This window comes from Amblyomma mixtum, chromosome 1, assembly GCF_055824585.1.
Source record: "Amblyomma mixtum isolate Tamu chromosome 1, ASM5582458v1, whole genome shotgun sequence".
Taxonomy (NCBI): Eukaryota; Metazoa; Arthropoda; class Arachnida; order Ixodida; family Ixodidae; genus Amblyomma; species Amblyomma mixtum.
The window spans coordinates 68,300,043-68,327,216 of NC_143012.1; the positions used below are offsets into that span (position 1 = coordinate 68,300,043).

General features: G+C 47.1%; 1 protein-coding gene across 4 annotated transcripts in view; it reads right to left on the reverse strand.

Annotated features, from left to right (window-relative positions):
• Window positions 1-2,283: 2,283 nt before the first annotated feature.
• Window positions 2,284-27,174, reverse strand: part of LOC149366616 (crustacean hyperglycemic hormone-like) — a 104,879-nt gene continuing 79,988 nt past the window's right edge. For 3 of the 4 annotated variants that reach the window (XM_089551629.1, XM_089551644.1, XM_089551637.1), the window contains 2 exons: window positions 16,824-17,059; window positions 2,284-3,046 (listed from right to left, as the gene is read on the reverse strand). In XM_089551629.1, coding sequence (XP_089407755.1) covers window positions 2,938-3,046; window positions 16,824-17,059 — 345 coding nt within the window. In that variant the 3' untranslated portion in view covers window positions 2,284-2,937. Of the gene's footprint in view, window positions 3,047-12,980; window positions 15,911-16,823; window positions 17,060-27,174 lie in introns of those variants that run through there. The other variant, XM_089551652.1, reaches the window with a different exon arrangement.

A 27,174-nucleotide genomic window follows, 5' to 3' on the forward strand; every position in this document is an offset into this window, starting at 1 on the left:
CCGAATAAAGGTCTTGTACTACTACTACTAGAATTTTCATACGTGGATAGCTTGATGTAGCCACACATTAAAAAGCTTATTTCGTTTACTGTTGCGATCCGCGGTCCGGTGTTAGCTGCTGTTTTTTTTTAGTTGTTTCCAACTATATGCAGAATTTGCCCGTAAAATTACCACTGACCAAGCAAATACACCATTTTAATTGAAAATTGGTTTTTGAGGGAAGTAAATAGCGCAGCAATTGTCTTACATCTCGGTCCGCGCTAGATGGCCTCCAAGTTCCAACCCATGGCTGGCGGCGACTTTAGCGGCCCACTTAGTGGTCAAGGTTTGAATGCCTGGGTCCGAGCTCACCAGAACGGCCTCCCATTGCTCAAGAGAAGGAACTTGCGCGCGGTAATGCGAAAGCATTTATGCTTGCATTATGGCGCCATTTGCTGGTCCATCGTCATACATTACGAGGGAGGTTTTCAGTAGGTGCTGCATGGTGGCGCTACGACACGCCAAGCAAGAAATAAATTTACCGGAAATGTACTTTTGTACTCCGTGAATTGCGACATATGTAAGTTATATGCTCGTATTTACTCGTGTACGCTTCTAAGACAACTCTGCGTTCACTAGACGCGACTTTAATCAGCTGAGAATTTCGAACCGTGCAATAAAGAGAAAAAGAACCGTCGTGACGCTGTAGAAAAGAAATGGCCGATTTTACCTCATCTAAAGATTATAATAGATCCGTCAATGACTGCCCGCTGCTCATCTTCAAGACGAAAAAATGCTCCTTTCGGTCAAAAGTTTAGGGGAATCCCGCAAGGTGGAGTAGATTTGAAATAAGGGAGTAATTACTCATTGATGTCCACCAAAGCGCAGCCATAGGGCTACAAAGGGAAGCCATACAGCTTTCTGCACCCACTGATCGGGTTACTGTTACCACCAAAGAGCCTGTCAGTGCGGTTGTACTTCCATGCAATAATGACAAAAAAAGAACCGTCATGGCTCAGTGGAATAGTTCCAGTCTCGCACGCCGCAGGCACAGGTTCGGTTCCCGCCTGGATACCCGTCTGTGACCGCCTGTGCACTATCTACTTTGTTTATGCAGTTTACATAGTTTACATTTGTGCTTTCATGGAGCCCCTACTCCAGTATATGTTAATGGCATGTGTCGCCCTTACAAAAAAAGTCAGTCTATAGAGTGTCTATAGAGAAATCCTAAAGAGCAGCCTATAGGCAATACAAATGCTATAGACAGTCTATAGACAATCTATAGATTTATGGTCATACACTTTTAGTTGACTTTTTTCTATAGACAGTCTATAGACTATGAATAGACAAAAAGCAATATCTATAGGAAGTCAATAGAGTCAATAAGATGTCTATAGACTGTCTATAGACAATTTTTATAAGGGCGGTGTGTGTTCAAGACATGAGTTTCACGTGCGTCTACTCACCGCGATGCGAGTGCCAGCCTCTCTGTGTGTGTGTGGACATCACCCATGAAACTCTTGGTATTATGCCATCACCAACCTTCATTCGCTCTTTCCCGTTCCTCCCCTTCCCTTTCCCCTGTGCGGAGTAGCAGTCCAGGGCCCTGTTACCACCGGCCGACCTTTCCACCTTTTCCTCTCATTGAAATTCCTTTCTCTCTCCCGCCTAGACCCACATTTTCTTTTCTTATTTTTCTTCTTTGACAGTTCGTTGGTAAATTGGTTTTTGAGGAAAGGAAATGGCGCAGTATCTGTCTCACAAATCTCGGCGGACACCTGAACTGCGCCGTAAGGGAAGGGAGGAAGGTGGGAGTGAAAGAAGAAAGAGGTGCCGTGGTGGAGGTCTAATAATTTCGACCACCTGGGGATATTTAATGTGCACTGACATCGCACAGCACACGGGCGCCTCTTGCGTTTCGCCTCCATCGAAACGGGGCCGCCTCGGTCGGGTTCGAACCCAGGTACTCCGGCTCGGTGGACGAGCGCCTTACTACTGAGCCACCGCGGCGGGTTCGTTCCTTTTTGGAATGTGGATTGGCTTGTTGGATAGCTATGGATTGGATTGATTATTGGCTATGGATTGGTGAAAGCGTGACACATCTTGTCCACCCCACTCATGAGCCATAAGAGGCGTTCGTCCTTTACTGATGAGACTGGACAACGGAGCGCTACAGGTCGCAGCGGACCTTGGCCCATTGTTACCAAATGCACAGAGCTTTTGTTTTCTGATTTTTATTGAACTTGGTAGGGGGCGGGACCAGCGGGAGTAAACAAGCGAAACAACTAGCAAAATACACACATAGAGCATAAAAAGCACCAGGTATTTGTTCTTTACTCTCTTTAAATATATCTCTTTTTATCTACAGCTCCGAGCTGCCAACGTCACGGCATAAATAGCGAGTCAAAAAAAGAACGGCGACAAAGCACGCACTGGAGCACTCAAGCTTTGTCCAGATTAGCAAAGCTCAACCGAAACGTCCGCAAAAATATCGAGGCAGTAACTCTGTTGTCGGAGTAGCGCTTCGGTCAACAGTCACGTGACATGCCCAACGTGTTGCTCCCTCCAACCGCTTGGGGGCGCCGCCGTCGTAGATAGCTGCTCCCCCCCCTTTTCAAAGGGGGCGCTCCTATCCATCCATCCAGCTGCTGTCGTTGAGTGACGACGGCTTCACTAAAATATATATTTTTTTTCTGGAGGTTTGCAGTTGGGAAATATGGCGTTGCTGCTGCTAGATGTGGTTGCCCCGTCCCGTGAGTAAGAGCTTCGTCCGAGTAGAGTCGAGTGGTGAATCTGTCTGTCCGAGGAAGTGGTGGTTGTGGCGTTGATGGTTATGGTGGGCGTTTTCATTTTGGGCGGCTTCGGTGTGATTGGCTTATATCTTTCCGGGTGGCGCTTACGTGTACAAATAAAAATAGTTTTTGCCGAGAGATGGCGTTCTCTTCTTAGCGGTAGGTTTTAGCGGCTGTAGAGGTAGTCGACCTTGCTCTTGAGACCCTCCATCTCGTCCTGTAGGAGCAGGGCTTCAGCGCACTTGAGGAAGTTCTCGTTCTTGAAGCAGTTTTCCCTGCGCATATCAGAAAAAGAAAAGAAAAAAACGACGTGGTTAGATACGCTACATAACTTTTCTACGCAGAACAGCATTTCTCATGGCGCCGCCAAACCAAACGTGCGACATGATGGTCTACCCGCCGCGGTGGCTCAGTGGTAAGGCGCTCGTCTACCGAGCCGGAGTACCCGGGTTCGAACCCAACCGCGGCGGCCGCGTTTCGATGGAGGCGAAACACAAGAGGCGCCCGTGTGCTGTGCGTTGTCAGTGCACGTTAAAGATCCCCAGCTGGTCGAAATTATTCCGTAGACCTCCACTACGGCACCTCTTTCTCTTTTTCTTCTTTGTTACGGCGCGGTTCAGGTGTCCGCGGAGATATGTGAGACAGATTCTGCGCCATTTCCTTCCCTCAAAAACCAATTTACGACATGATGGTCACGTGAACACATTAATTTGCAGAATTTCATAGTTTCCGAATGAAAGTTTGTTGACCGCAAGGGTCGTCCGAGATGAGCGTTCCCAGATTCCGGAGCCGTGCACATGCGTGGGACGCCTCTGAGATCTGTAGCACTAGCAGGATATCCCGTCAGTAGCAGCGGACAGCAATAAGGCGCGACAAAATCACTGCTGTTTAGAGTGGTCAGCTTATATATGTGCACTGAGGACCAATAAGCTGATAGTGATCAACGTTGAGAACCGCTCAATTTCTCACATTCCAGACTACCTTCTACCGAAATTTTGGCGTTGAAGGCTTGACGTCTTACAGCTTTAGGCACCCCCGGTTAATGAAGCTCTCTTGCATGGTGCCACACATCTCGCTTGGTTTTAATGTGCTATCACTTTCTGTTTTACTCGCTAGACGGCGCCGCAGGAAACATCTCGGCCTGAAGCCACTGAAAGTTCGCCCACCGCTCACTCGGTCCATTTACTTTCATGCTGAAAACTGCACAAAAAACGAAGACACAGAACGAGAAGGCACTAGCCCAGTTTACCGTTCTTATTATTTACTTTCCTCTGGGCCTGTACTTCAGTGACCACGAAATATGCTCTGAACTCTTCATATCAGCCATCTTGATCAGCCTGACTACGCCCACTGCAGGGCAAAGGCCTCTCCCATGTCTCTCCAATTCACCCTGTCCTTCGCCAGTTCCGGCCACCGTATCCCCACAAACTTGTTAATCTCATCCGGCCACCTAACTTTCTAATACCTAACATATCTATACATAGTTTCCCAACGTCGTCCGGTTTACTTGGGTACCTATCGTGCCCCACAACTACCACAGATCATCAACGGTATCCTGCTACTGCCCCCCCCCCCCCCTTCCGGGAATCTGCTGTAAGGGTGAAGCGGAGCCTAGTGCGCATCGCCTATGCGAAGAGAGTAAGCTAGAAGCGAGACAGCGGAAGGCGAGGGCGGCAACGTCTGGCGGCGCTCGTGTCAGCGATAACATGACTCGAGAGCCCGACGCAGCGCCGATAAGGCGGCAAGGGAGAAAGCCGCTACGCCGGTCGGTAGTTGACGTCGGGGGGCGCTCGTGTCAGTGATAGAGCAGTCACGTGATAAGTTTTATGCAGTAAATCTACGAGAACGTCAATCTATAGGCGTGACCGAATCAAGGTCCATCTTCCGCTCGCGTTGTAAGGATCTTGCTTGCTTGCGGAAGTGTGTCTTCGCCCACAAGAACTACGCGGCCGCCCGCTGATCGCAATTAACGCTATGGTCCGGACGATTAATCCCAATCCTCCGCATGGAACACCAGTGGACGGATATGCTTAAAACAAAGGGTCCATCAAATTCCATAAAGTGAAAGCATTCACTGAGGAATTGATTGGTGTAAGCAATTGCATCAGCTTACACGGGGGGAGGAGGCCCATCGTAATCTTGCAGAAACGGCAGTGGCAAGCTCTGTGGTTAGTAATTCATCGCAAACTTTACTGTGGCAAACCCTGGGAAGCCTGCCAATCAAAAGCGAATGCGTTACCGTGGCAAGTTCAGGTAAAGCAGCAGAAGTAAATACGGAATGATCTGACGCAAGTTGAGGTATCTCGTTGAGTCAAAATTGGAAAATCACTAAACGGAAAAGCATCATTTCAAAAGCCTTTCATCATTAAAGCACTCAGTCAAAATCACCACTGTTTACGCATGCTGCTGGCATCAGATTGCGTGCTTGTCCGTCCATTTTTTTTGTAATCCGCTTATCGCCACCTGTTCTGACTCACTGCGGAAACTATTTCCAGTGTTCCATCATGGCGGCCGTGACGTCACGTGCGACCTACCCCTGCGACCGCTGCGAAGACCCCATAGATGTCGCTGCCGAACGCCTTACCCAGTGCCGTAAGTACTTTAGAGTTTTGCATTTCTACAGCCACAGTTCTCCGAGTGAATTTCTCCGAGGTAAGCGGCGTCAGCATAATATGTTGCAACAAAAAACTCGTGCGGGCTTGAAGGACGTCGTCTGCATAGGGCCTGGCCGACGAATGGGCGGTCATGTGATTTGCGCTCACGTGGGGTGGTGGATGGACCAGTGACGACGCATTACTGTGGTGTCATTTTGGTACTGCCATCCCTATCAGCTATATAAGCTGTGGAGGACGAAAGGTTTGACTATCATTTGTTCTTTTACAGTGACGGCGCTGTAACGCTGCTGCATGCTGATTGGTCATCGTGCAGTGACGTCAAGCATTACTTCGCAATAACGCACCATGGCAACGTGCCAGGCTTAGTGGACCGAACAGTGACGTCACCAGTGACAGCATACAGACGTCACGAACATTATAGCTGTAACGAATACAGTCATCTGTCGATACCTCGAGCTCGAAACTGTCTAAATTACGCGCGTTTAAAATCAACTGGAGTCATTTCAGTAGGCTCGATGTTACTAGGACTGAGTCGTCTGTCCGAATAAACCGGCAGATCGGATTAAGCGATGCGTCCAATAAAGGCAAATAACCGGCTACCTTCAGCTTTATACGCTATGGCTAACTCTTATTTATCGTCTAAGTACATCATAATGCGCATGCATGTAAAGGTTTGGAGCTTGACCTCTCTAAAAGTTTGTTGCCCCTTCTGTCGACGTCCCAAGGGAATTCGTGCAGCCAAATATGTTTTTTTTTTCTTGCGCAAACTTTCCATGAAATTGCGTTCCTGGTGCTCGTTGCAGCGTGGCGTTCATTTAAGTTGTCAGGAAAGACAACGGCGGTACGCAATATGGAAACAAAACAAAGCACATTGTGTCCAAAGCCGGTTTCTATGAGCATCTTCGGTCTTGTCGAGCAGCATCGCTTCTATTTGCAGACTTACCGACTGGGTCCAGCTTTGACAAGGTGCTCACGTTCAAGTTCGAGAGAGAAAAAGGAAAGCTGCTAGGAGGACTCGAAGTGATGCCAAGTTATTTAGTGATGTTCTTTGCCTCTTTTTTTTATTGGACAAGTCATAATAAGAGAGTGAATACTCGTTAGCATCCTCCCGAGCGCAGCAATACGGCTACAAAGTAAAGCTGTACAGTTCCACAGAAACTTCGTAGTTGAAGAACAACTCGTCCTGGTCTGGGGTTCGAACCCGAAACCACCGCCTCATCGGGGTAATCACTCTACCAAGTCGCAACAGACAAGTCATGACTTTCTGACGCATTTTTTAGGAGCAACACAACAAGAAGTTCCTGCTCTGGCGTAACTAAGGAAGACGCTCTGGCTTTTTTTTTGTCATCACCAGCTACATATCTATCTCCTCAGCTGTGCACACTACAGCTACAGGTGTCCCAGTGGCTACGATGTTCGGCCGCTAAGCAAGCGTTCTCGGGTTCGATCCCAATGCTCCTGCGCCATCTCTAATGAGGCTAATGCAAAGACCACGCCCGCTGAGTACCGGGTGCAAGCTAGCGCCTGATCAAAATTAATTTGGAGGCCTCCACTGCGTCCTAGAATGGCTATGACACGTGAAAATTGTTTACCAATCAGCTACGCTAAATCACCGCCGTATACCCTTTGAATGCTTCAAGTGTATCAAGCCAGATTAGAAGCAGAAGTAATGGCGGTTAACCGACGTCAAAAGATCAGGCCACCTGACATGCGTTCATCCTGAAGACGGTACCGTGATGTACAGTCTTCCACTCGTACAGGGGTCGAACATGTTTTCAGACAGGCCATAAGAATAAAGCTGGTCTAGGGTAGCATATATCATATATGTAGCTAGCCTGGATACAAGAGTACGTGAATTCATGTTTATTCCGAATGAAAGATCACTGGGTAAGCAGCTTTGTCTCGTGCGTTCTTCGCTCTTCTGTATTCCTTCCTATTGTCGCGTTGATTTCTCGACAGTCACAGTTACCACTTGTTCGATGCTTAGCGGAATCCACCTATGTGGAGTAGATTTGTAATAATGGAGTAATGTAGCCGTATTGCTGGAGTAACTAAGGGAGCACTGTAGCCGAATGGCTGCGCTCGGATGGATGCCCTTGCGTAATTACTGCTTTATTTGTTACTGCTTGCGTATCTACAGTCCATTCGCATGTCGGTGCGTCCAACACTTGTGTGGATAATCGCTGCGTTTGTTGTGAGCGAAACATCCCGAGCATGACTCGGGCAGGTGGTCCCCAGAGAGCAACCCAGGAGGCAGGTGGGCAACCTCCCTTACAAAAAATTTTTTAGACAGTCTATAGACTGACCATAGACTTCTGTCTATCAAGTCTACAGACACTCTATAGACAAATCCTTGAGAACAGTATATAGGCAATACAAATGCTATGGACAGTTTATAGACAATCTATAGATTCATGGCCATACACTTTTAGCAGACTTTCGTCTATAGATAGTGTATAGGCTATGAGTGGACAAAAATAAATATCTATAGGAAGGCAATAGAGTCGATATGAAGTCTGTAGACTATCTATAGACCATTCGTATGGAGGCTAGGTCACGAGACCCTGCGGCGTCATCACAACCTGTCCACCGAGACAGGTGGCAGTTGAATTAATGACTGGTCGCTCGGGAAGAGCAACCCGGGCCGCACAAGTCCCACCGCTGGGAGCACCTGCCATCGCAGGGCAGTGGCGCATCGCTTAACCGCTGCACCACTGCTCCAGGAGGGGTGTGAGGACTGCCATTCATCTATGAATGTAAAATGGAAAATTGCTTTCTGCATATATCGGAACTAACTCATTACGCTATGGCGTCATACCTTTAAAGGGGCCCAGAAACACAATCTTAGTTAACTGTTTTGCCTGTTGATTGCATACAGTTAGTTATAATGGTGCTGTTAGCGTCGGTAATACCGCGTACATTCCGTTTTTTTTATATTTTAATGTCCTCCGAAAAACAACTTCATGGCTCTGATGGTGTCGCCACACAGTGGCGGGTTTTTAGCAGCGGATATGACATCACCTGGCGCGAGCTTGATGACCGGACAAACAGTAAATATCCTGCAAATTGTGTGAATAAATAGAGACACATTTTGTCACCTGTCTGCGTTTTATATTAGATCAACAAAAACAATTTCTTTGTCTTAGATAAAAGCCCTGCAAAGCAAGTAAAATAAAAATACACCACCAGGGGCGCTCTGGCATGGAAACAACGCTGCTAGTCTCAGCAAGAACGAGTTACAGAGAGCAGGCAACCATGGAGTACAAACTTCCGCGACGTGCTCTGGCTGGCTGTTTTGATTGGTTGCGCCAGGTGCCGTCATTGGGAGAGCGAAATAGGAGTGGGAAGCCCCGCCAAAATCGAGTTGAGGGCAGCTTTTTGTTTGCTCGTATTTTAAAATTTTTTCACTGAATAACTCCCGTTCCTGTGCATCGATTCCTGTAATTCTTTTTAAGTCAGCATCTGTGTGACATAAAGAACCCGCCTGAAGTATAGCCGGTATTCCCCCAGGCAGTGTTTCGCAGCCCCTTTAAGGCGGAACCTAAGTGTCTCCTCCAGTTTTTTACCCTTGCCGCGAAAGTGTCTGCTTGTCGACGTGTACATAAAGACCTCGCCAATTGCTGTGTCGCAACCAACCTCCAGGCCGTCATGCCCAGCGGGCATTTCGTCGCTATTTTTCCCCCTTTCGTATCGCTCGTGTAGCTGTACCAAAAGCTATATGCTGGTGCGATTCTGCCTTTAACTGCAGTTTAGCTTTTCCTTTGCTCTAGAGCTTATTTTTGTACTTTCCCAGACGGACGCGTGTGCATAATGAACCTTGGCTCCTCAGTCTCCCTCTGTCATTGACCGCTTAAGTGTTTGGGCGAAGACTGCTTTTTCCTCTTGCGTATCGCTGTCCATTACACTAGCCAAATATGAGCTTCGCTTATGGCGTTGTCTGTTGTTTCACCGATCCTTAAATACTGTCCTCATTGAAGCGAAGGTCGCGGGTTCGGTCCGCTCCACACGTGGCGGTGTCTCGTCCGTTCATATATACTCACCATCCCTCATTTTCCGGCCTCACATACTCAGTAATTCCGGATAAAAGCATTTTTCCGCGAGAAATAATTTATGAACGCAATTATTTCGTATATCGTAAGGTTTTACTATATAACAATCAGTATACCCTCAGATCTCCCCTCTTCGGGCTCGCATTTTTGGTTTTTTTTTTTGCATTTAACGATTTTAACGTTTTTGATATATCGTCAAAAGAGTTCCCCATTGGTTTCCTATGGCAGGCTTAACTACTCGATGCGAGCGATGGAAAAACTTTATAAGAAAGGTTTTGCTTCGCATCAAAAGAATGGACAATTATCTTCAATATATCCATCCGTATCAGTAGCTTACAGTGTTCCAATATTCCAAATTTTTGTCCAGAAATGCTGGACATTAGAGGCTAAGTAGTTTACGGAACTTGCTTATACTTTGCTAGGTAAGTAACCGCGAGCGGTGTTCAGCAAGCATTGTCTTCTGGGTCGTTGATCTTCTATAGATTCAAGGAATTGGACGATGTTGCATTCCAATGAAAGCTTCTAATGGCCGCCGCGGTGGCTCAGCGGCTATGGTGCTCGGCTGCTGACCCAAAAGACGCGGGTTCGATCCCGGCCGCGGCGGCTAGAATTTCTTTGGAGGAGAAATTCTAGAGGCCCGTGTACTGTGCGATGTCAGTGCACGTTAAAGAACCCCAGGTGGTCGAAATTTCCGGAGCCCTCCACTACGGCGTCTCTCATAGCCTTAGTCGCTTTGGGACGTTAAACCCCATAAACCAAACCAAACCAAAGCTTCTAATGTACTCAAGGGTGAACTGTTGTCGGACATAAGTGATAGTCACAAGGAAACAGTCAGTTGTTGAGGCTTTTCTTATCTAAATAAAAAGCTAATCATAGGATGGAAATATGGCCCCCGGAATTTTTATACTTGTGAGTTGGTTGCGACTGAGAAACGGATAAAAAGGAAAAGTGCACGGGCCTGCCAACTGGCTCAAGCCGAGCCACCACCGCTGCCACGTGCAGATAGAAGAGAGTTGAAAGATAAGAGGACAGAGTAAAAGAGAGAGTAAAGACGCGCGTGGCAACAACCGCGTCCGCCGGAACGGACGCTGGCTGAAAAATACAGATACACGGCCGCAGCCCGAAAGCTGCAAACCGAATGCCACAGATAATATTATATACTTGTGAGTGGTTTAACAGAGCGGTGAGCTATTGTCGGACACAAGTGATAGTCACAAGTACACAAGGAAACAGTCAGTTGTTGAAGCTTTTCTTATCTAAATAAAAAGCTAATCATAAGATGGAAATATGGCCCCCAGAATTTTTATATCTGTGAGTGGTTTAACGGAGCGAAATATATATTTTTTTTTATTTGGTTTACTGCTGTGATCCATTAGCGGAGTAATGCAGCACCATGCGTGCAATGTGTTGTTGCCAACTGCTGCTCTCTTTAAGCTGTTTCCAGCTATAGGCTCTGGAATGTCGTCGTAGAATCATGAGCGGCGTCTCCTCCGGCTTGCCCGCCTCACAGCGCGGACACTGCAACATGAGAAATCCCCTTCTCCGCGGGGAGGGGAGTGGGAGAGGGAGACGAAGAGAGGGTGAGAGACGAGACGACGGCTGGCAGATTGGAGAGGTAAATCACCCTCTCCGTTTTCACGCTTTTTAACAGGTTGAATGATGGACTGGATGACGTCACCAGCTCGGTCGGTCGGAACCCGTCAGCGGCGTCGGCTGCTCCGTCCGAGGGGAGAGCAGTAATGCTAACGCATACTCTGCCGCATCAATAGCATTATTGCTCTGTAACTTTTTTTTTACTTACGAATCCTGCAGCCCATCTGAGACAAGGTGCCTTAAAGGTGCACTGAAGAGGAATATGAACTCGTCTTTTTACCGCGGGAACTCGATCTACACGTTACGAGCATTCTTAGAAACCTCGGATTACTGTCCTGTGCGGCCGATTTCGATAATTTAAATCGCATTAAACATTCCGGCTCCCGCCTTTTTTTGAACTCACCGCAGACGGTCGGAGGAGTCAACTAACGCGTGGAGTGCCTTTCAGGCAGTCGCGTGGCGGGTTCGCTTTCGCTTTTCTTTTGTTTTTTTTTTTAGGTTTCCATGAATAAATAGGTACAGTCAGAGGCTACATAGTTGCAAATTAGGCTCACGGAAATAAAAATACGTGTGGACTCTTTGCTTTCGCTGATCGCTACGTATCACTCCGCCGATGGCAGAGCGGCAAGCCGCCACGGGACTGGGTGGAAGGTTGGCTGACTCCTCTATACCGTCTGCGGTTGAGTTAAAAAAAAAAGGCGGGAGCCGGGACGTTCAATCCCATTTAAATTAGGGAAATCGGCAGCACAGGGCAATAATTGTAAGTTCTAAGAATGCTCGGAAGTAGATCGAGTTCCCGCGTTAAAAAGACGAGTTCCTCTTTCGTATTCCTCCTTAGTGCACCTTTAATCGCTGCATTTCATATCTAGGCGTATCCATTGCCGAGGCAGCCGTCGTCGTCGCTTCTGTGGACGCGTCTCTTCTTTCAATCTTTCCTCTCACATCTTTCAACTCTCCTCTGTCTGCAGTGATTGCGACCCAACTGGAGACTGTAGACACGACCACGCACTTTCCGCTACGTTCTTCCTTGAGTCGCAACAACTACATTTCATATTTTTTGTCGTCCTGGTTACGGAGATGGCCACGGAGTACCAGAATTATCCGCCGAATCAAACTGTATGCGTTTTAGCCGCGTCATTTAAACACCACCCGAAAAGCTGGAGATGTATAACGTCCTCCCTATGCGATAATCAACTTGCGCATTTGTCACAATCAGATGTAGTTACGCTTGATGCTGAATTGCCCTTGTGTTCTAATATCAAAGACCACAAGCTTCGTAAGCTAAGTTCTGTCCGCTGAAGCTGACAACCTTGTGTCATTTCTACCTTTGCGTTACATTTGGTCTTACAAGCGGCGCTTTCACTCTGATCAAGATAGCTGGTGCCAAATTTCATAGAAAGCTTGCTTTATAAAGGCTGACTTCAAAGTTTCGGTTTCAATGCGATAGCATTAAATGGCCCATGGACCAAAATGCGTCGTCGGTCGTAAAATTCGCCCTTTGGCTGGAGGGAGGTGACGTCACCAAACTGGATCATTCCTATTGGCTAGAGGGAAGGGACGTCACCAGACTGGATCATTCCTATTGGTTAGGGGAAAGTGATGTCATCAGTCGGGTGGGGATGTCACCAGACCGGACGTGACGTCATTTCCGGTGAAGGCATCAACATGATGTAAAAAATAGCGCACAGGGAACACACGGGACGGAAAGTAAACGACGCAGACAAGCGCTTTCCGCTTTGCTGAAGGCATCAACAGCTGCTTATCATATCGCGTTGTCAACAGATAGGCGTCCCCGTGAATCTTTCTTCTGCTGTGAGGTGTTCACTAAATGAGACTAGAATGCATGGTGATATCGAGTCCAACTTAACCGAATATTGCAATTATTTCAGCCTGTACGCCGTGAAAGTGAAGTGAAATGAAAAGTAAGCAGGAAATCAAGTAACGAACTCAAGTGTGGTTTGCGTCTTTGTTTTTATTTCACATTTTTTTATTCCTCCTCCATCCGTCCTCTTTCTCAGGATGTACCGTCTGCAGTACCCTAAGAAAGTTTGTCGATTGTTTTCCCAGGTCTCATTTTTTTTTCGCACTTCAGGTGTAAATATAGATATATATATTCTCGCTTTGTCGTTGGTATATAATCTACAAAACAAGGTTGAACACAAAATATAACACAAACACTGGTTAAAAGAACAGGATGTTTGACAACTGATAAAGCACCGATTTTTTCAGAAACGTGCGCACAGTAAAAGGGTGCGCGAAAAGGAGGGAGAAAAACATAAATAACAACAAAAGAAGTAAAAGTACAAACAAAAATGCTTGTAGAATTCTTCGCGTTCACCTGGACATCACTTCTACACATCTATCTGCGTCGTGTGGTATTCCTGAGCACGCAGTTGTGAAAACACGCATTAACTAACAGAATACAACGCAACAACGCAACAGAATCACCACTCTTGACACGCAACGCGAAAACAAGAATTGAACTTGGAGCACAGAGACGAAATAAAGGGCATTGGGAATAAAAATTAGCTATTTAAAGTTTGTGTAAAGAAGTTGTAAAGAAACAAAAAACGCATGCATTGGCATTTTACTCTTCTCTCTTGCATGTCTTCGTGTCACCTTCGGGTTGCACACCCTGTATGTATATGCGTATACGAATAACTTAGATATAAATATTCGCGGATAGCGTGCGTTTGTAATAAAAATAAATAATACTGTCTACTCGTCCGCGCACGATGTAGTTGTACAAGATACACACAAGGTTTCCGACCATGTGTACACAGCGTCTAAAAATGAAATGAGAGATGTGTTCAGCAGGTACGTTTCTATGTACACTCGTCCTGCTATGAGAACATCGTATAACACAGAACAACTTGAAAAACACAAAATTAAAAACGTAAGACAGCGAACACGCCAAGTAATCTCAGTCGGTGACCAACAGAAAAAAAGGTCTAAAAATGTCTAGAAAATGTCTAAAAATGTCTAGATACAGCAACAGTATGGTATGTGCTAAATAAAAAATCGCGTAACACAAGATGTACATGAGCTGCATATAGGAACACATTCCAAGCGAACCACGTTCTATAATTATGGGTTCCCTACGAGGTGCTATGTTCCCGGTGGGATATGCGCAAAAGCGTTCGAGGACCTTGTTTAACGAAGTTATAATTCACCGATTGTAAGGGGCCGATCGCAGAGTTTTATCGCCGGGAAAGCCGCATATTTTGCCTGGACTTGTAGATGTTTTACCATCATAATGGTTTTCCTTACGTTAAAATGTACGCTTAATCAAAGCCAGCGTCTCTTTGCTATCAAGCTCTGAAAAAATGTCATAAAATGACCCTATCGAAACTGATTGTGCGGCAATCTGTGCCTGAATGAAATGTCCTGAAGCGTGCTTTATTGCGCAGACTTAGTTTCAAGACCTGTCTGCCACATTCAGGGTTCACTTTTTTGTCATTCTTATGCTCCACACATTAGAATGGAATAAAGTGACCTTAGTTAAGCTACGGTTTCCTTCAAACTTTGTTTCGTTATAGATAATGACAAGCTAAGCAACTTAGAAAAGTCCTGCAGCTCCTACTTATGCAAGGAATGAATGAATCGACACGCTCACTACGAATCCAGCGTCAAAATATATCACCTACAGGTCCAGGTTCATTTAGATGGAGCCGAATATGCGTTTCATTAACTCAGCACTGATGTATAGTATACCTTTTGCACATAAACTGCCGTTCGTTGTTATTCTATAAACTTTTTGCATGTAAATTGAGATATATTGTTCTCTATACTCTATGTTAAGGAACACAGCTAAAATTTGTTGCAAGTGTTGTTGACGGCTTAAGCTGGCATCTCTAAATTATCTCCTGCCCTTCTCGTGGGCCGAGTGCTGGGATTCGAACCAAGGACCTCGACAAGCGCGCACTCGCACCGGGAACATAGCGTTTATCGTCACCGCACCGCGTCTCCTAACGAGCCAGACCAATGGTGCTCAATAACAGCTCGGTACGAGCCGCGAGTCCTAAACCGTCGCATGGCTACGAAAACCCTCCCCCGAGATTCGAACCTCCGGACTTTGACGCTACGCACGCCGGCCGCTCTCCATCGCGCAAAAATGCATTCTAGCGCGAGTAAGCAACGCAACGAAATGAGTGAAAAAAACAGTGCAAACACAAAATGAATCAACACGAGCGTCAAACTCAGCAGCTGCACTCAACAGGAACATATATTCCCGCGCACACGACAGCATGCAGACTCAACCGTCCAACTCAAGGTACCCGACCACTACAAAAACAAAACAAAACAAAGAAAAGCACTCACATGCTCAGTACGTTCGTAATCATCTTCGTTATCGAGAGATACAAATTAAATGCGAAGGTAATTAAATTAATTAAATAAGGCTGCGAGATGCAGACAACCAAACAAGTTCGTTGTCAAGTCTTGCATGTATATAAACATGTTGCGTTTGGACGGATTCTTGGACGGGCCTTGATGGACGCGATCGTTGATATGGGTTGTTCGTCGTTGAGTATTTTTGTTTTGTTTTGTTTTCTCTCGGGTAGAGGAGTGAGAGAGGAGGAGCGAGTTTGTGCTTTGTTCCGTCTTCCCAAAACTCACGCCCTCTCCCTTTTTTTCTTTTTTTTCTTTCTATTGGTCTATGTATGCAACTAGAACAAATGAAACACGTTGTGCTCGCTCCGCCCCCGTGTCACACCGCTCTCCCCCGAGAGCCGAAACGTCCGTGCAGCGGCGGCGTGTCGGTCGCTGCGGGACGGATCATCCGTAGACGTAGTTGATCATGCGTCGGAGATCGGTCATCTCGTCTTTGAGTAGGAGGGCGTCGGCGCAGAGGTCAAAGTTTCCGTTCTTGAAGCAACTGCCCCTGTACGCGAGAGAGAGTGACGCGGAGGGGGGAGAGAGAAGAAAAAAAACTGGGCGGTTAGATACGTCGACCGTCACGCCCCCACCACAACCGCCACGCCACCTGGCGGGAGTGGCCTCCGCTCAGTCGCCCCCATGCATTGCGCCCAGCGGAGTTTTATATATAACCGAGGTGGGCGAGAACTCGGCTTGAGAAAGATGCTTTGCACGTGGCCTACATACGACGCTCATCGTTTATGTATATAGGACCTCGTTGATCCTTGTCGTGAACGGGGGCGCCGTAAGCTGGTTTGAATACATTCGTCATTGTTTCAGAGCTCTGACATGATGAAATGAGCACGAAAGAAAGAGTTAACGATGCTTTGGACTGCAGTTTAAAATGGTCGGAAGTGCTAACTTATAGGGAGGCCCTATAAGTTAGGGGGATAGGGCAGTAGTAGGACGCCAGAGAGCATGCGCAGAACAATAACGTACCTCGAGTTATTCTTCTGCGCATGCGCTCTGGAGCCCTATGTTTCCCTATCCTCCAAACCGATAGGGTCCCCCTATTCTAAAAGTGTTTGATAACATCGCGAACTGAGATATTAATTGCTCTAATTAGGGTTCTTGTCTCGTTGTAATGCGCTTCGTACGGCACCCTAGTTATCGACGGAGCCGTCGGGTATGACCGCCACGAAAAGCGGTTACTCGCTAGCATACTGTCGCAAACTCAATATCCCCCATTACAGCTGTTGTCGAAACTCATTAGAAACTCAACAATTGTTTTTCAGCAAGGCTCTGTCCTCCGAGCAATCGGAGATTTGCTTATCGGCAAACGCACATGACATTTCCTTTCAAATAGACCACTGGCGTTGCTCCCGATTTCCGTAGCTTCCCTTTGTGCGGGTAAACGATGCGAGGGTGTTATGTCGCACCTGCATAGGTTGTAGACCTGCGGCTCGCGGTAGAGCTGGTAGCACTCTTCGCAGACGCGCTCCAGCCGCGCCAGGTAGGACTGCTCGAAGTTTCCCCGGCAGCCGAGCTCGAGGAAGGAGCGCTTGTGGAGGTTGCGCGCCGCGCAGCCGCCGGGCTGCGTCAGGGCCACCAGGCCGCACACGAGAAGCGCGGCCGCCAGCCAACGCGCGGGCACCGCCGAGGAGCTGGCACTCATCTGCGAATAAAAAAAGAGGGTGAGGAGGGTGAGTGTCGGACATGTGCTGAGGTCTCCTCTGCGCATGCGCGGGAGGACGTCTGCACTCATTCGCATGGTATCGTCTGCTGCGCGTATCGGCATTTTATGTACAGGGTGTGGCATCTTATTCATCCGTCACCGCATTCTGAGGGCTCCTCTGCGCATGCGTGTGAGGACATCTGCACACATTCGTATGGTATCGTCTGCTGCGCGTATAGGCGTGCTGTATACAGGGTGTGGCATCTTATTCGGCCGTCACCGAACTCTGAGGGCTCCTCTGCGCATGCGTGTGAGGACATCTGCACACATTCGTATGGTATCGTCTGCTGCGCGTATAGGCGTGCTGTATACAGGGTGTGGCATCTTATTCGGCCGTCACCGAACTCTGAGGGCTCCTCTGCGCATGCGTGTGAGGACGCCTACATTCGTGTGGTAACATCTGCTGCGCGTATCGGCGTACTATGTACAGGGTGTGGCATCTTATTCGTCCGTCATCGAACTCTGAGGGTTCCTCTAGCATGCGTGTGAGGACGCCTACATTCGTGTGGTAACACCTGCTGCGCGTATCGGCGTGCTATGTACAGGGCGTGGCATCTTATTCGTCTGTCACCGAACTATGAGGGCTCCTCTGCGCATGCGTGTGAGGACGCCCACATTTGTATGGTATCGTCTCCTGCGCGTATCGGCATGTTATGTACAGGGTGTGGCATCTTATTCGTCCGCTGAGAGCTCCTCTGCGCATGGCCATGAGATGCCTACATTCATATGGTAACACCTGCTGTCCCTATCGGCGTACCATGTACAGGGTGTGGCATCTTATTTAATCATGACTTTTTTGTATAAAATGATGCAATAAGCATAAAGTACATCTTTGGAAGCTGACTTATCAGCCACGCAGATACCTTCTTTAAGCATATTTGTAAATAATTTAATTACCTGGCGTCTCATTGCTAACATTTTAATTGCATTTATTGTTTCAATTGTATGACATAAAATGAAAGACCTCGAACATTGGCAGCGACATCAGTAGCAGGAAGGTTTTAGAGGGATTGGAAAGTGGTGTTGGTGGTGCTGTAGTACTTTCAGTCCTTTTTCGCGTATACAGTGAACTACAGTACGTGCAGATGACATACACGCAAGGCAGTCTCTTTAGAGGGACAACGTATAAATACGCTTTGCTCAAATATGGGATGGAATGTATCCAGACATAGCAGTATCAACATTCCACAACGGCCACAGCGGGTTCAGTTCTATACAGCTACGGCGGGGTCAGCTTACTCGAGGCGTCTGTCGTCTCGCGAAGGCGAAACGCATTAGTCGCGGCAATGTGTGCGGTGCCTGTCGTGATCTTGATGTCCTCGCCCGTCATGCGACCTTTCTGGCTCGACGGAGCCCAGATCGCTATACAGGCGGAGTGGACTGAATTCGTTCCCGCGTAAAGCAACAAGGACAGCAGGTCGTTCTCGGAGAGTTCTAACGTAAACTGACTGACGCAATTGCTTTGGGTCGGTTTGAAACTCAGGCTTCGCTTACCCCTTATAAAAATAGTCTATAGACAGTCTATAGACTTCTTATTGACTTTGTTGACTTCCTATAGATATTGCTATTCGTCTATAGTCTATCGACTGTCTATAGACAAAAGTCTACTAAAAGTGTATGGCCAAAGCCGCCGCGGTGGCTCAGTGGCTATGGTGCTCGGCTGCTGTCCCGAAAGACGCGGGTTCGATCCCGGCCGCGGCGGTTGAATTTCTTTGGAGGAGAAATTCGAGGCCCGTGTACTGTGCGATGTCAGTGCACGTTAAAGAACCCCAGGTGGTCGAAATTTCCGGAGCCCTCCACTACGGCGTCTCTCATAGCCTTAGCCGCTTTGGGACGTTAAACCCCATAAACCAAACCTAAAAGTGTATGGCCATAAATCTATAGATTGCCTATAGACTGCCTGTGGCATTTGTATTGCCTATACACTGTTCTCTAGCATTTGCCTACAGACTTTATAGACAGAAGTCTATACATACTCCATAGACTGTCTAAAACTTTATTTGTAAGAGACCCGCGGTATATATGCTTCTAACGTCTCTCATAACACGTATCTCATTCTCTCGTTTATTAACGCGAGAACATTATACGGCTATGTCGCGCCAGCAAAAAGTGTCCGCACTATTACGTTGTTCTCTGAAGATAAAGGTGTGAAAGTGTGATTGTGAGAAATAGTGTGGTAGAATGTTGCCATGGGAAAAAATTTGGTTGATGATATGTAATTGGTTAATAAATTAAGCGCAAAAAATGCACTTACACGTCAGAATAGCCGTGGACGTCGATATAGCACATGGACGTCATAACAGCCCCGGACGCCGATACACTATGTGGACATTTTGCTTTCGCATTGCTTCAATGCGGGTCGCCGCAGGGACGACCTCAAAGGTTTTTGTGCTCTGCTATAATTTTTCGGACTTACCAAGCTTCTATCTCCCGGTTCTTGTATTTATGTACCCCCTGATTATTCATTTGCGGCGGAAGTTTTGTACATTAGTTTTTCTATCCCCCATACTGTTTCAGTCAACCGTGAAAACGTCCAACTAGTACGTCACCTGCACGACAACACCCCTTGCGCCAATTTCCAGAACGGTTCTCACATCATGACGCTCGCCTGTTTAAGTTTGCAGTGCGTTCTAGGAAGACGTCTAAATCTGGCCCTCTTGCCTTGCAGTATAAAACATACACTGACACATCTGGTCTCGACCTGGATTAGTCCGAGTGGGGCAGGTCGCTCCGCCCGCTTATACAGGTCCCCGAATAGATCAGGTCCCCGAATGATGCAGGTCCACGAATGATACATGTGCCCCGATTGATGCAGGTCCTTGAATGATACATGTGCCCCGAGCGATACATGTGCCCTGTATGACACTGGTCAAGGTCCATAATCTCGGTTTCTGAACCCGTTCACACTTGTACAGTCTTTGTCAAAAGTAACCAGGCTGCATGGTTTGCTTCTAGCTCGTACAGTGGAGCCCTTAAAGCTTCCCTGAAGCTGAAATAGTCGCTAAAAGCAAGGACTTGGGGGTTTTGTTACCTTCCGACACATTTCGATTTTTAGGAAAGCCACTAGGGCTCCGCTATACAAGCTAGAAGCAAACCATGCAGCCTGGTTACTTTTGATAAAGACGGTACATACTTTTCAGTATGGAGTCAATGCCAATGAACCCTCGGGTTTAGGACGCTGACCCTGGCATCATAACCTGCCTCCTAACTTCGGCCCACCCCTTAATTCGATTCCCCTTTCTCCTTCTCCATTTGTGTTAACAGTGCGGTCAGCTAAAGTGTTACATACTTAACTCTCCCCCTCCGTCTAACCGTGGAACTAACGACCGGGCCTCGTTCTGACCGACAAAGAACAAGCTTTCGGCAATACGTGAACAAGAAATAAGCGGTCGAGGAAGCGGCGTGTGTTGGGAAAGAAAGAAGTAAAAAGAGGAGGAGAGAAAGACAGAGGCGGGGCGCGTTCAAGAACGACGGTGGAATCGCGCCGAATTGCGTCATACGCGCTCGGCTAATGACCGCTTCCTGCAGTGGTTCCGAGAAAAAAACCAGCCGAATGGGACGAACGAGTGCGCAGGCGGAATGCGATGCGAAGCAGGTAGGAAGGTAGACAAGGACGCTTTGTTGAGAGGACATAAGTGGTCTCGGATGAAAGAGAGGGAAAGAATGAAGGTGGGCGCGCGCATCCTTGTATACGTAAGGTGCCATTTCGATCTCGCAAATAGGCTCTATCGCAGTAAAACCGTGCATTGCTATGCAAGCCAGAGGCCCTTCGGAGCGGTCGCTTCGAATTTCGACAAAAACGTGTACCAATGGCTTTTGGCGAGTCAGAAAGCAACGTGTCGAAATAAGAATACGTGAACAAGAACTTCTACGAGGCTTTCTTGCTGTCTGGTGAAGTTTGCAGAAGACATTATCTGAACGTCTGGTTTTGCGACGTCGTCTCCTGCTCGTCTTGAAAGCAGACGATCCTCACGATGTAGCATGCAGACGATACCCTCCAGGGCGTACATTCTAAAAACAGATAGTTATAAGAATTTCTTCTCTTCCGACGCCTTCTGAACTCGTTTTCTAGTGACCAAAAGGAGTTACAGGGAGTAGTCGGTAAGAAGTAGTCTCCTTTGAAAGGTACTCGCAAGAAGCTCCGACGAAAGGATTAGGCAGCAACGTTTCGCTTTTCACACGCAAAAAGGTAGAAACCGACCGCATTCTTGGAAGAGGGGGGGGGGGGGGGGGGGGGGGGGGAGAGACATTGTGAGTAATGCTGTGTTCTCTCCTTTTGTTCATTTGAAGGAAATTTGAAGGGAGGATTAGAACAAACAAACTGTTTTCTTTGCTTTCAGAGTGAATTTGAGAAAGGGTAGGGCGTCAGAATGCGCTGATTTTTCACTTTTCACTTGAAATTGTTTCAAAATTACCAAAAGCTTCGAAAAAAAAGAACGCTGCATACAATGGCACACACGCCACAGTGTTTGAGGGGGTCATTAGGGTTCAGGTTTTCATTTTCTTTTGCTACGCATTATGCTAAAATGCTAAACGGTGCGGGCGATTAAACAATACATGCTTCGCTGCGCGCATTCCAGCTCCGGTATTAGTTATCACAATCCGCAGCATCCAAAGCGCTGCACCCTACTTCGGAGACAGAGTTACACCTGCACGCTTTGCGCGCCGCCCCGTGGCGAAAGACGCGTTCTCTGTAGGACCCGCTGCATTACGCTCAAGCCTATCGTTCCCACTGGAATTCCGCTTCTAGAATTCCTCCGGTTTTCCCCAGAGCGGCCAACCGACCCGCACGGCGTGATTACAGAGCGCCTCTGCACCGCTGGTCGTCGAAGGAGCCGGTTTAACCGTCTCTGCCGCCGCCCACCGCTCGGGCACAAACATCTCCGAAACGTCCTGATGTGCAGTGTTTGGAACTGTTATGCAGCTCCGGCGCGACGACGTGATGGTTTGAGAACGCCGGTGCGAGGGTAGGACGGGGAAATCGCGCTCTAGCTCCGTGACCGCTGGACGGAATGCGTGTGGGCTGTTGGCTTTTTTTTTTTTTTTACGGCTGCTCTGTTATTTGTTGCGTTCGCTTACGAGTATATATGCAGTGTGCATTTGGAATTTGCCAGAAGAAGCGGGCGCTAGTGTGCGAAGTCACGTAAACGGAAAGTCGGCATCAAAAGTTTATGGGATGCGGGTGTACGGGGGAAAAAAATGTCACGCCAGTTAACCGCCTGGAATTCCTGCTGTTGTAAGAGAATGTGTATGCTTCATACGTTGGAATCAATGCCAGGCGACTCGGCCTCGAGTCGGCGCTGTAGGATAGTTCTTCCCGGCTACACGCATCCCGTAAAGTTTTGTTGGTGACTGCGCCAGTAATTATTGTACTACAGGGATAGGTCTCGAAGATGTACTCGCAATATCCGGGCCGTTTAGAAACCAAGCACCCCCCCCCCTTCCCCCAATTTCATTTCTAAGTTGCCCTTCTTATTTGATCCCTCTATTAGATGCTGAACACTTTAAATTCTCTTTCGGGTACGATGTCTTTTTCACTGACTGTCGAAAAGTTCACTGTAAAGAGACGCGTCAACATTTTTTTTTTCTCGTGGGCTGTTTTGTGCATTTTTTTCATGGCGCGACGATTTTGCATTGTCTAACTGGTACTGACTGCCGTCAAGCCATTGCATTTTGCGGTTACCCCACATATTTCACTGATTATGTGTAGAGTCGTAAATCATTATTGTTTCCTGCTCGGAAAACTAATGTCGTCAGAGCAGTATACTTGAAGACTGAAATTAAAGATTGTGCCATTCTGCGTTTTCAATTCCTTTCGCATTTTTTTCTTTTTGCACTCACACTTTGTCTCAGTCTTACTCAGAGCCTAATTTTACTCTCCGCTTTCGATTTTTTAGCCTTCTGCTGATCGAATCCCGCTAGGTGCAGCGATGCCAACTGGATAAGATTCGGCGCTGATTACTATCAACAACTCTGACGCTCGTTTTTCCACTCTAAAAATTCTCTCTGCGGAAACTGCTTTGATACACAGCGATGAAAGTCAGCTGAATACGAATGAAGATGCTTTCCTCACTGCATTGAAATGACGCAGGCTACGTCACGCTACGCGGAAGCTTTGCTCGAGAATGTCCCGTGACGCATGTTTCTATCATGAAGCGCTCGTGTAGTAAAATTAACAGAAAAAAAAAAGGAAAATGCGTTAGTAAAACAAAGTATATAGCCTCGCCGTCAAGGCATACCTATACTCCCGCCGCTTCCGTGCAACAGGCAGGCTTGACGGCATACATCTCAGAAGGTTTCGTAACACCACCTCAGCGCCTCTCAGCGGCATCTCGGCGTACACGCCTAACACTTTCAGCACTGAGCTTTAAATCAGCAGAGCTTGTCAGGGGCATTTTTCACACTGCCCGCCTCTAATTCGTGCGTGTCAACCCGCGAAAGGCAAGGATAGCTGTAATTTCCAGATTCCGGGCGTGCCCGAGCGATTATAAGGTTCGGCGTATAGCTGCACAACGCCAGGCAAAGTGCCAGCGAACGTTCTTTAGCGTGACGTCACCCTTTCTTTTGTACTACCTACCGTCTGCTCGCTAAATGTGTGCAGCGCGGAGCGGGATATAGACCTGGAATCAGCCAATCAGAAACAGCTGCTTTTACATTAATGTTCTTTAAGGAACAACGTCTTGCATTCTTTGCGAGCATTGGTACATGCAAACAGCTTTATGTGTCTGCGCTCTTTGCGAACATAAACCTAAGGTCTTACGCTAAGCAGATTAAAAGCAGACGACAATGCATGCTTTTCGTGTGCCAAGTCGCATAGCAGACGGCATTGCGTGAGACGCGCAGACGATTTCGTTTTTTTCACGCTAGGGGTGGTACACTCAGCGCGGTTCTTGGCAATGGTTGCAGACGAGCGATAAGATCAGCGACAGGCGGTACTAAAGTAGAATAAATGAATTGCCCGCGTGAAAGTCGGGAAATCAAGGTCCGTAGGTGGTGCTTGCCCTTCGTGGCTTTTCAAGGGCTGCTCACGCGTATACTTGACATATATATCGATATAGAAATGCCGGAGGCGCTACGGTAGGTCCTTCCTTTCAAGGGGGGGGGGGGGGGGGGATAGTTTTTTTAGGGGTCTTACGTGGAAGCCTTTTTGAAAATGGCATTTCGTGGTTTCTCTTTTTCCCCTTCCTTTTCACACATTTCTCGCATTCTTGGAAAACTGAGGTGCTGGGGAACGAAAGCTATGCAAGCAGACGACAATTTTGCCCAGATGTCTTTGAATAACTTTCCGCTACTGGTGTTTACATGCGTCGAAGCGTGCTTAGATTTAGTGATTACACCTGGACCGTGAGATAAATCCTTAGTTTTTGGTTTTGCTTTGCATTTTGCTCTACAATGTAATATGCAACTTAGCTTACGCCGCTTCAGAGCAGACGACAATGGCTACGCATCGCGCAGAACATACCCTTTCGCATACAACTCTGCGGCGTTGTAGTTTCTCGCCCTCTATGAAGGGATTATTTATAATTTGGATTTAAGTGCGTATTCTGTCGCGTGTGTATTTAGCGAAATAGACGTCACAAGACGTTGTTGCGTGCTCCTTAAAGAACGCACCCTTATAAAAATGGTCTCTAGACAGTCTGTAGACTTCTTATTGACTCTATCGACTTCCTATAGATATTGCTTTTTGTCTATTCATAGTCTATAGATAAAAGTCTACTAAAAGTGTATGGCCATAAATCTATAGATTGTCTACAGACTGTCTATGGGATTTGCATTGCCTGTAGACTGTTCTCTATGATTTGTCTATAGACAGTCTATAGGCTTTATAGACAGAAATCTATGACACTCTATAAACTACATAAAACTTTTTTTGTAAGGTATTCAGACCCGTCGCGAAATAACATTTGGACGCTGCAAACATGTTTTTGATATCTACGTTCGTGGGAACATCCATACTGTAGATACACATCATTTTGATCAACTCCGACAAACCGGACTTTCGCTCAGGTCTGGACTGCACACAGTGGCCACCATTGACCATCCTAAGAAGGAATGCGACATGGTGACTGGAGTTCAGGGGCCCCCGTACGTTACACACGTTTCGCCTGCCACCCTCCCGCACTCAGCAAAACATCCGGTGCTTCGGATTTCGCGTTTCGCAACCCCTCCGAGCGGCGCCTTTTTGAAAGCGATAGCACAAGGCTCGTGTCAGCAGCGGGTCACGAGTGCCTCCCCACATGCTCAGTATACGCAGCCGTTGCAAAACAAACTCTTGTTGACAGCGACGTTCTCTTATGCGGCTGCTCGATGTGTACGTTGCCTTCACGTCTGATATTTCTTTTGATGGAGATATGACGACGATTAACTGATTGCGAGTGTGGACAGCTTGGTCGAACAGTGCCATAGCTATAATGTCTTTGGTCGGCACGAGGTGTAGACAAAGGCCCACTTTGACAAGCATTTCACCTGAGAGAAACCGAGCACCAGGCCTGGGTTAAACTTCCCTTGCAAAAATTTTATTGGCCATTTTATAGATTGTCGATAGACTGTTGTCTATACAAACTGTTCACTTTCTATAAACAAGTCTTGTAGACTAGTCTGTAGGCAATACAAACCCTATAGACAGTCTATAGATTTAGGGCTATACACTTTTAATAGACTTTTGTCTATAGACAGTCTATATATAGACTATGAATAGAAAGCGGGAAATATCTATAGGAAAACAATAGAGTCCATAATATGTCTATAGACAGTCTATAGACCATTTTTGTAAGGGTCGTGCCTATTGGTAAAACAATGGGTACATGGTACAACCGTATTGGAATCGAACTCCGTGGTTCATTGTCTATCAACTAAAGCGGCGCGACGCTGCCTCGTGGTTGTTTACGGTGGCGAAATGTTAAGATATACGTCGGTGTCCTGTACAATGTTTGCACGCTAGAAGAACCAAGGCGGTCAGATTAATCAACGGAGCCCTCCACTACGGCGTCGTATCATTCCTCATTAGCAGCTCTGGGACGTTAAATCTCACACACGTCCATCTTATTTACTCACAAAGGAGTGGCTAGAGTCATTCAGTCGGTGTCTTTATCATGACTTGCGCTTTCTCTTCAGCCTGATAAAAATGTTCTAAATACAGTCTATAGACTCCTTATAGATTCTATTTGCATGCTATAGATATTTCTTTGTCTGTTCATAGTCTAAGATTGTCAATAGATAAAGTCTGTTAAAGTGGATGGCCATAACCGTCTATTCATAGTCTATAGATAAAAGTCTGCTAGAAGTAGATGGCCATAAATCTATACATTGCTTATAGACTGGCTTTAAGATTTGTATTGCCTACAGAATATTCTCTAGGATTTCTCTTTAGAAAGTCTACTGACTCTATACACAGAAGGAGTAAAGGAGTAATTACTCATTGACGTCCACCCAAGCGCAGCCATACGGCTACAAAGGAAAGCTCTACAGCTTTCTCTGAAACTTCGCAGTCAAAGAAAAATTCGTCCTGGTCCGGGGTTCGAACCCGGGACCACCGCTTCACCGGAGCAGTCGCTCTACCAATTGAGCTAACCGGAACGGCAAGCTTTTGGTAGGGCGAGAGCGAATTGATCAATAACTCGAAGTGGGAACTGTGATGGTCAAATATTTAGGGGAAATATTTGACCAACACAGAAGTTTAGTGACAGTCTACAGACTGTCTAAAGAAATTTTTGTAAGAGCAGATCGAGTTTTATGCGATAGACACCGCTGGTCATCAGGTCGGGATGTTGACTCGCGACGCTACTGACGGCTCCGCGCATTTGTTAGATTAAAAAAAAAAAAGAAAAGAAAAAGAAAGGGCAAACCGCATACCGATCATGCGCAGTGTCGATGCGCGCAGAAAGCGATCCGATCCAAGCCAAGCCACACGAAGCAGCCCCCTTAGTTGCCAAACGCCAAGAGATTCTCAGACAGAAACCGTAGACTGTACGTCGGAGGCGTTCGCGTAACGGCACACCAACGCGGTCCGCGACTACGCTTAAAAACGGGTCTGTGTCGAGAGATCTCGGTCGAAC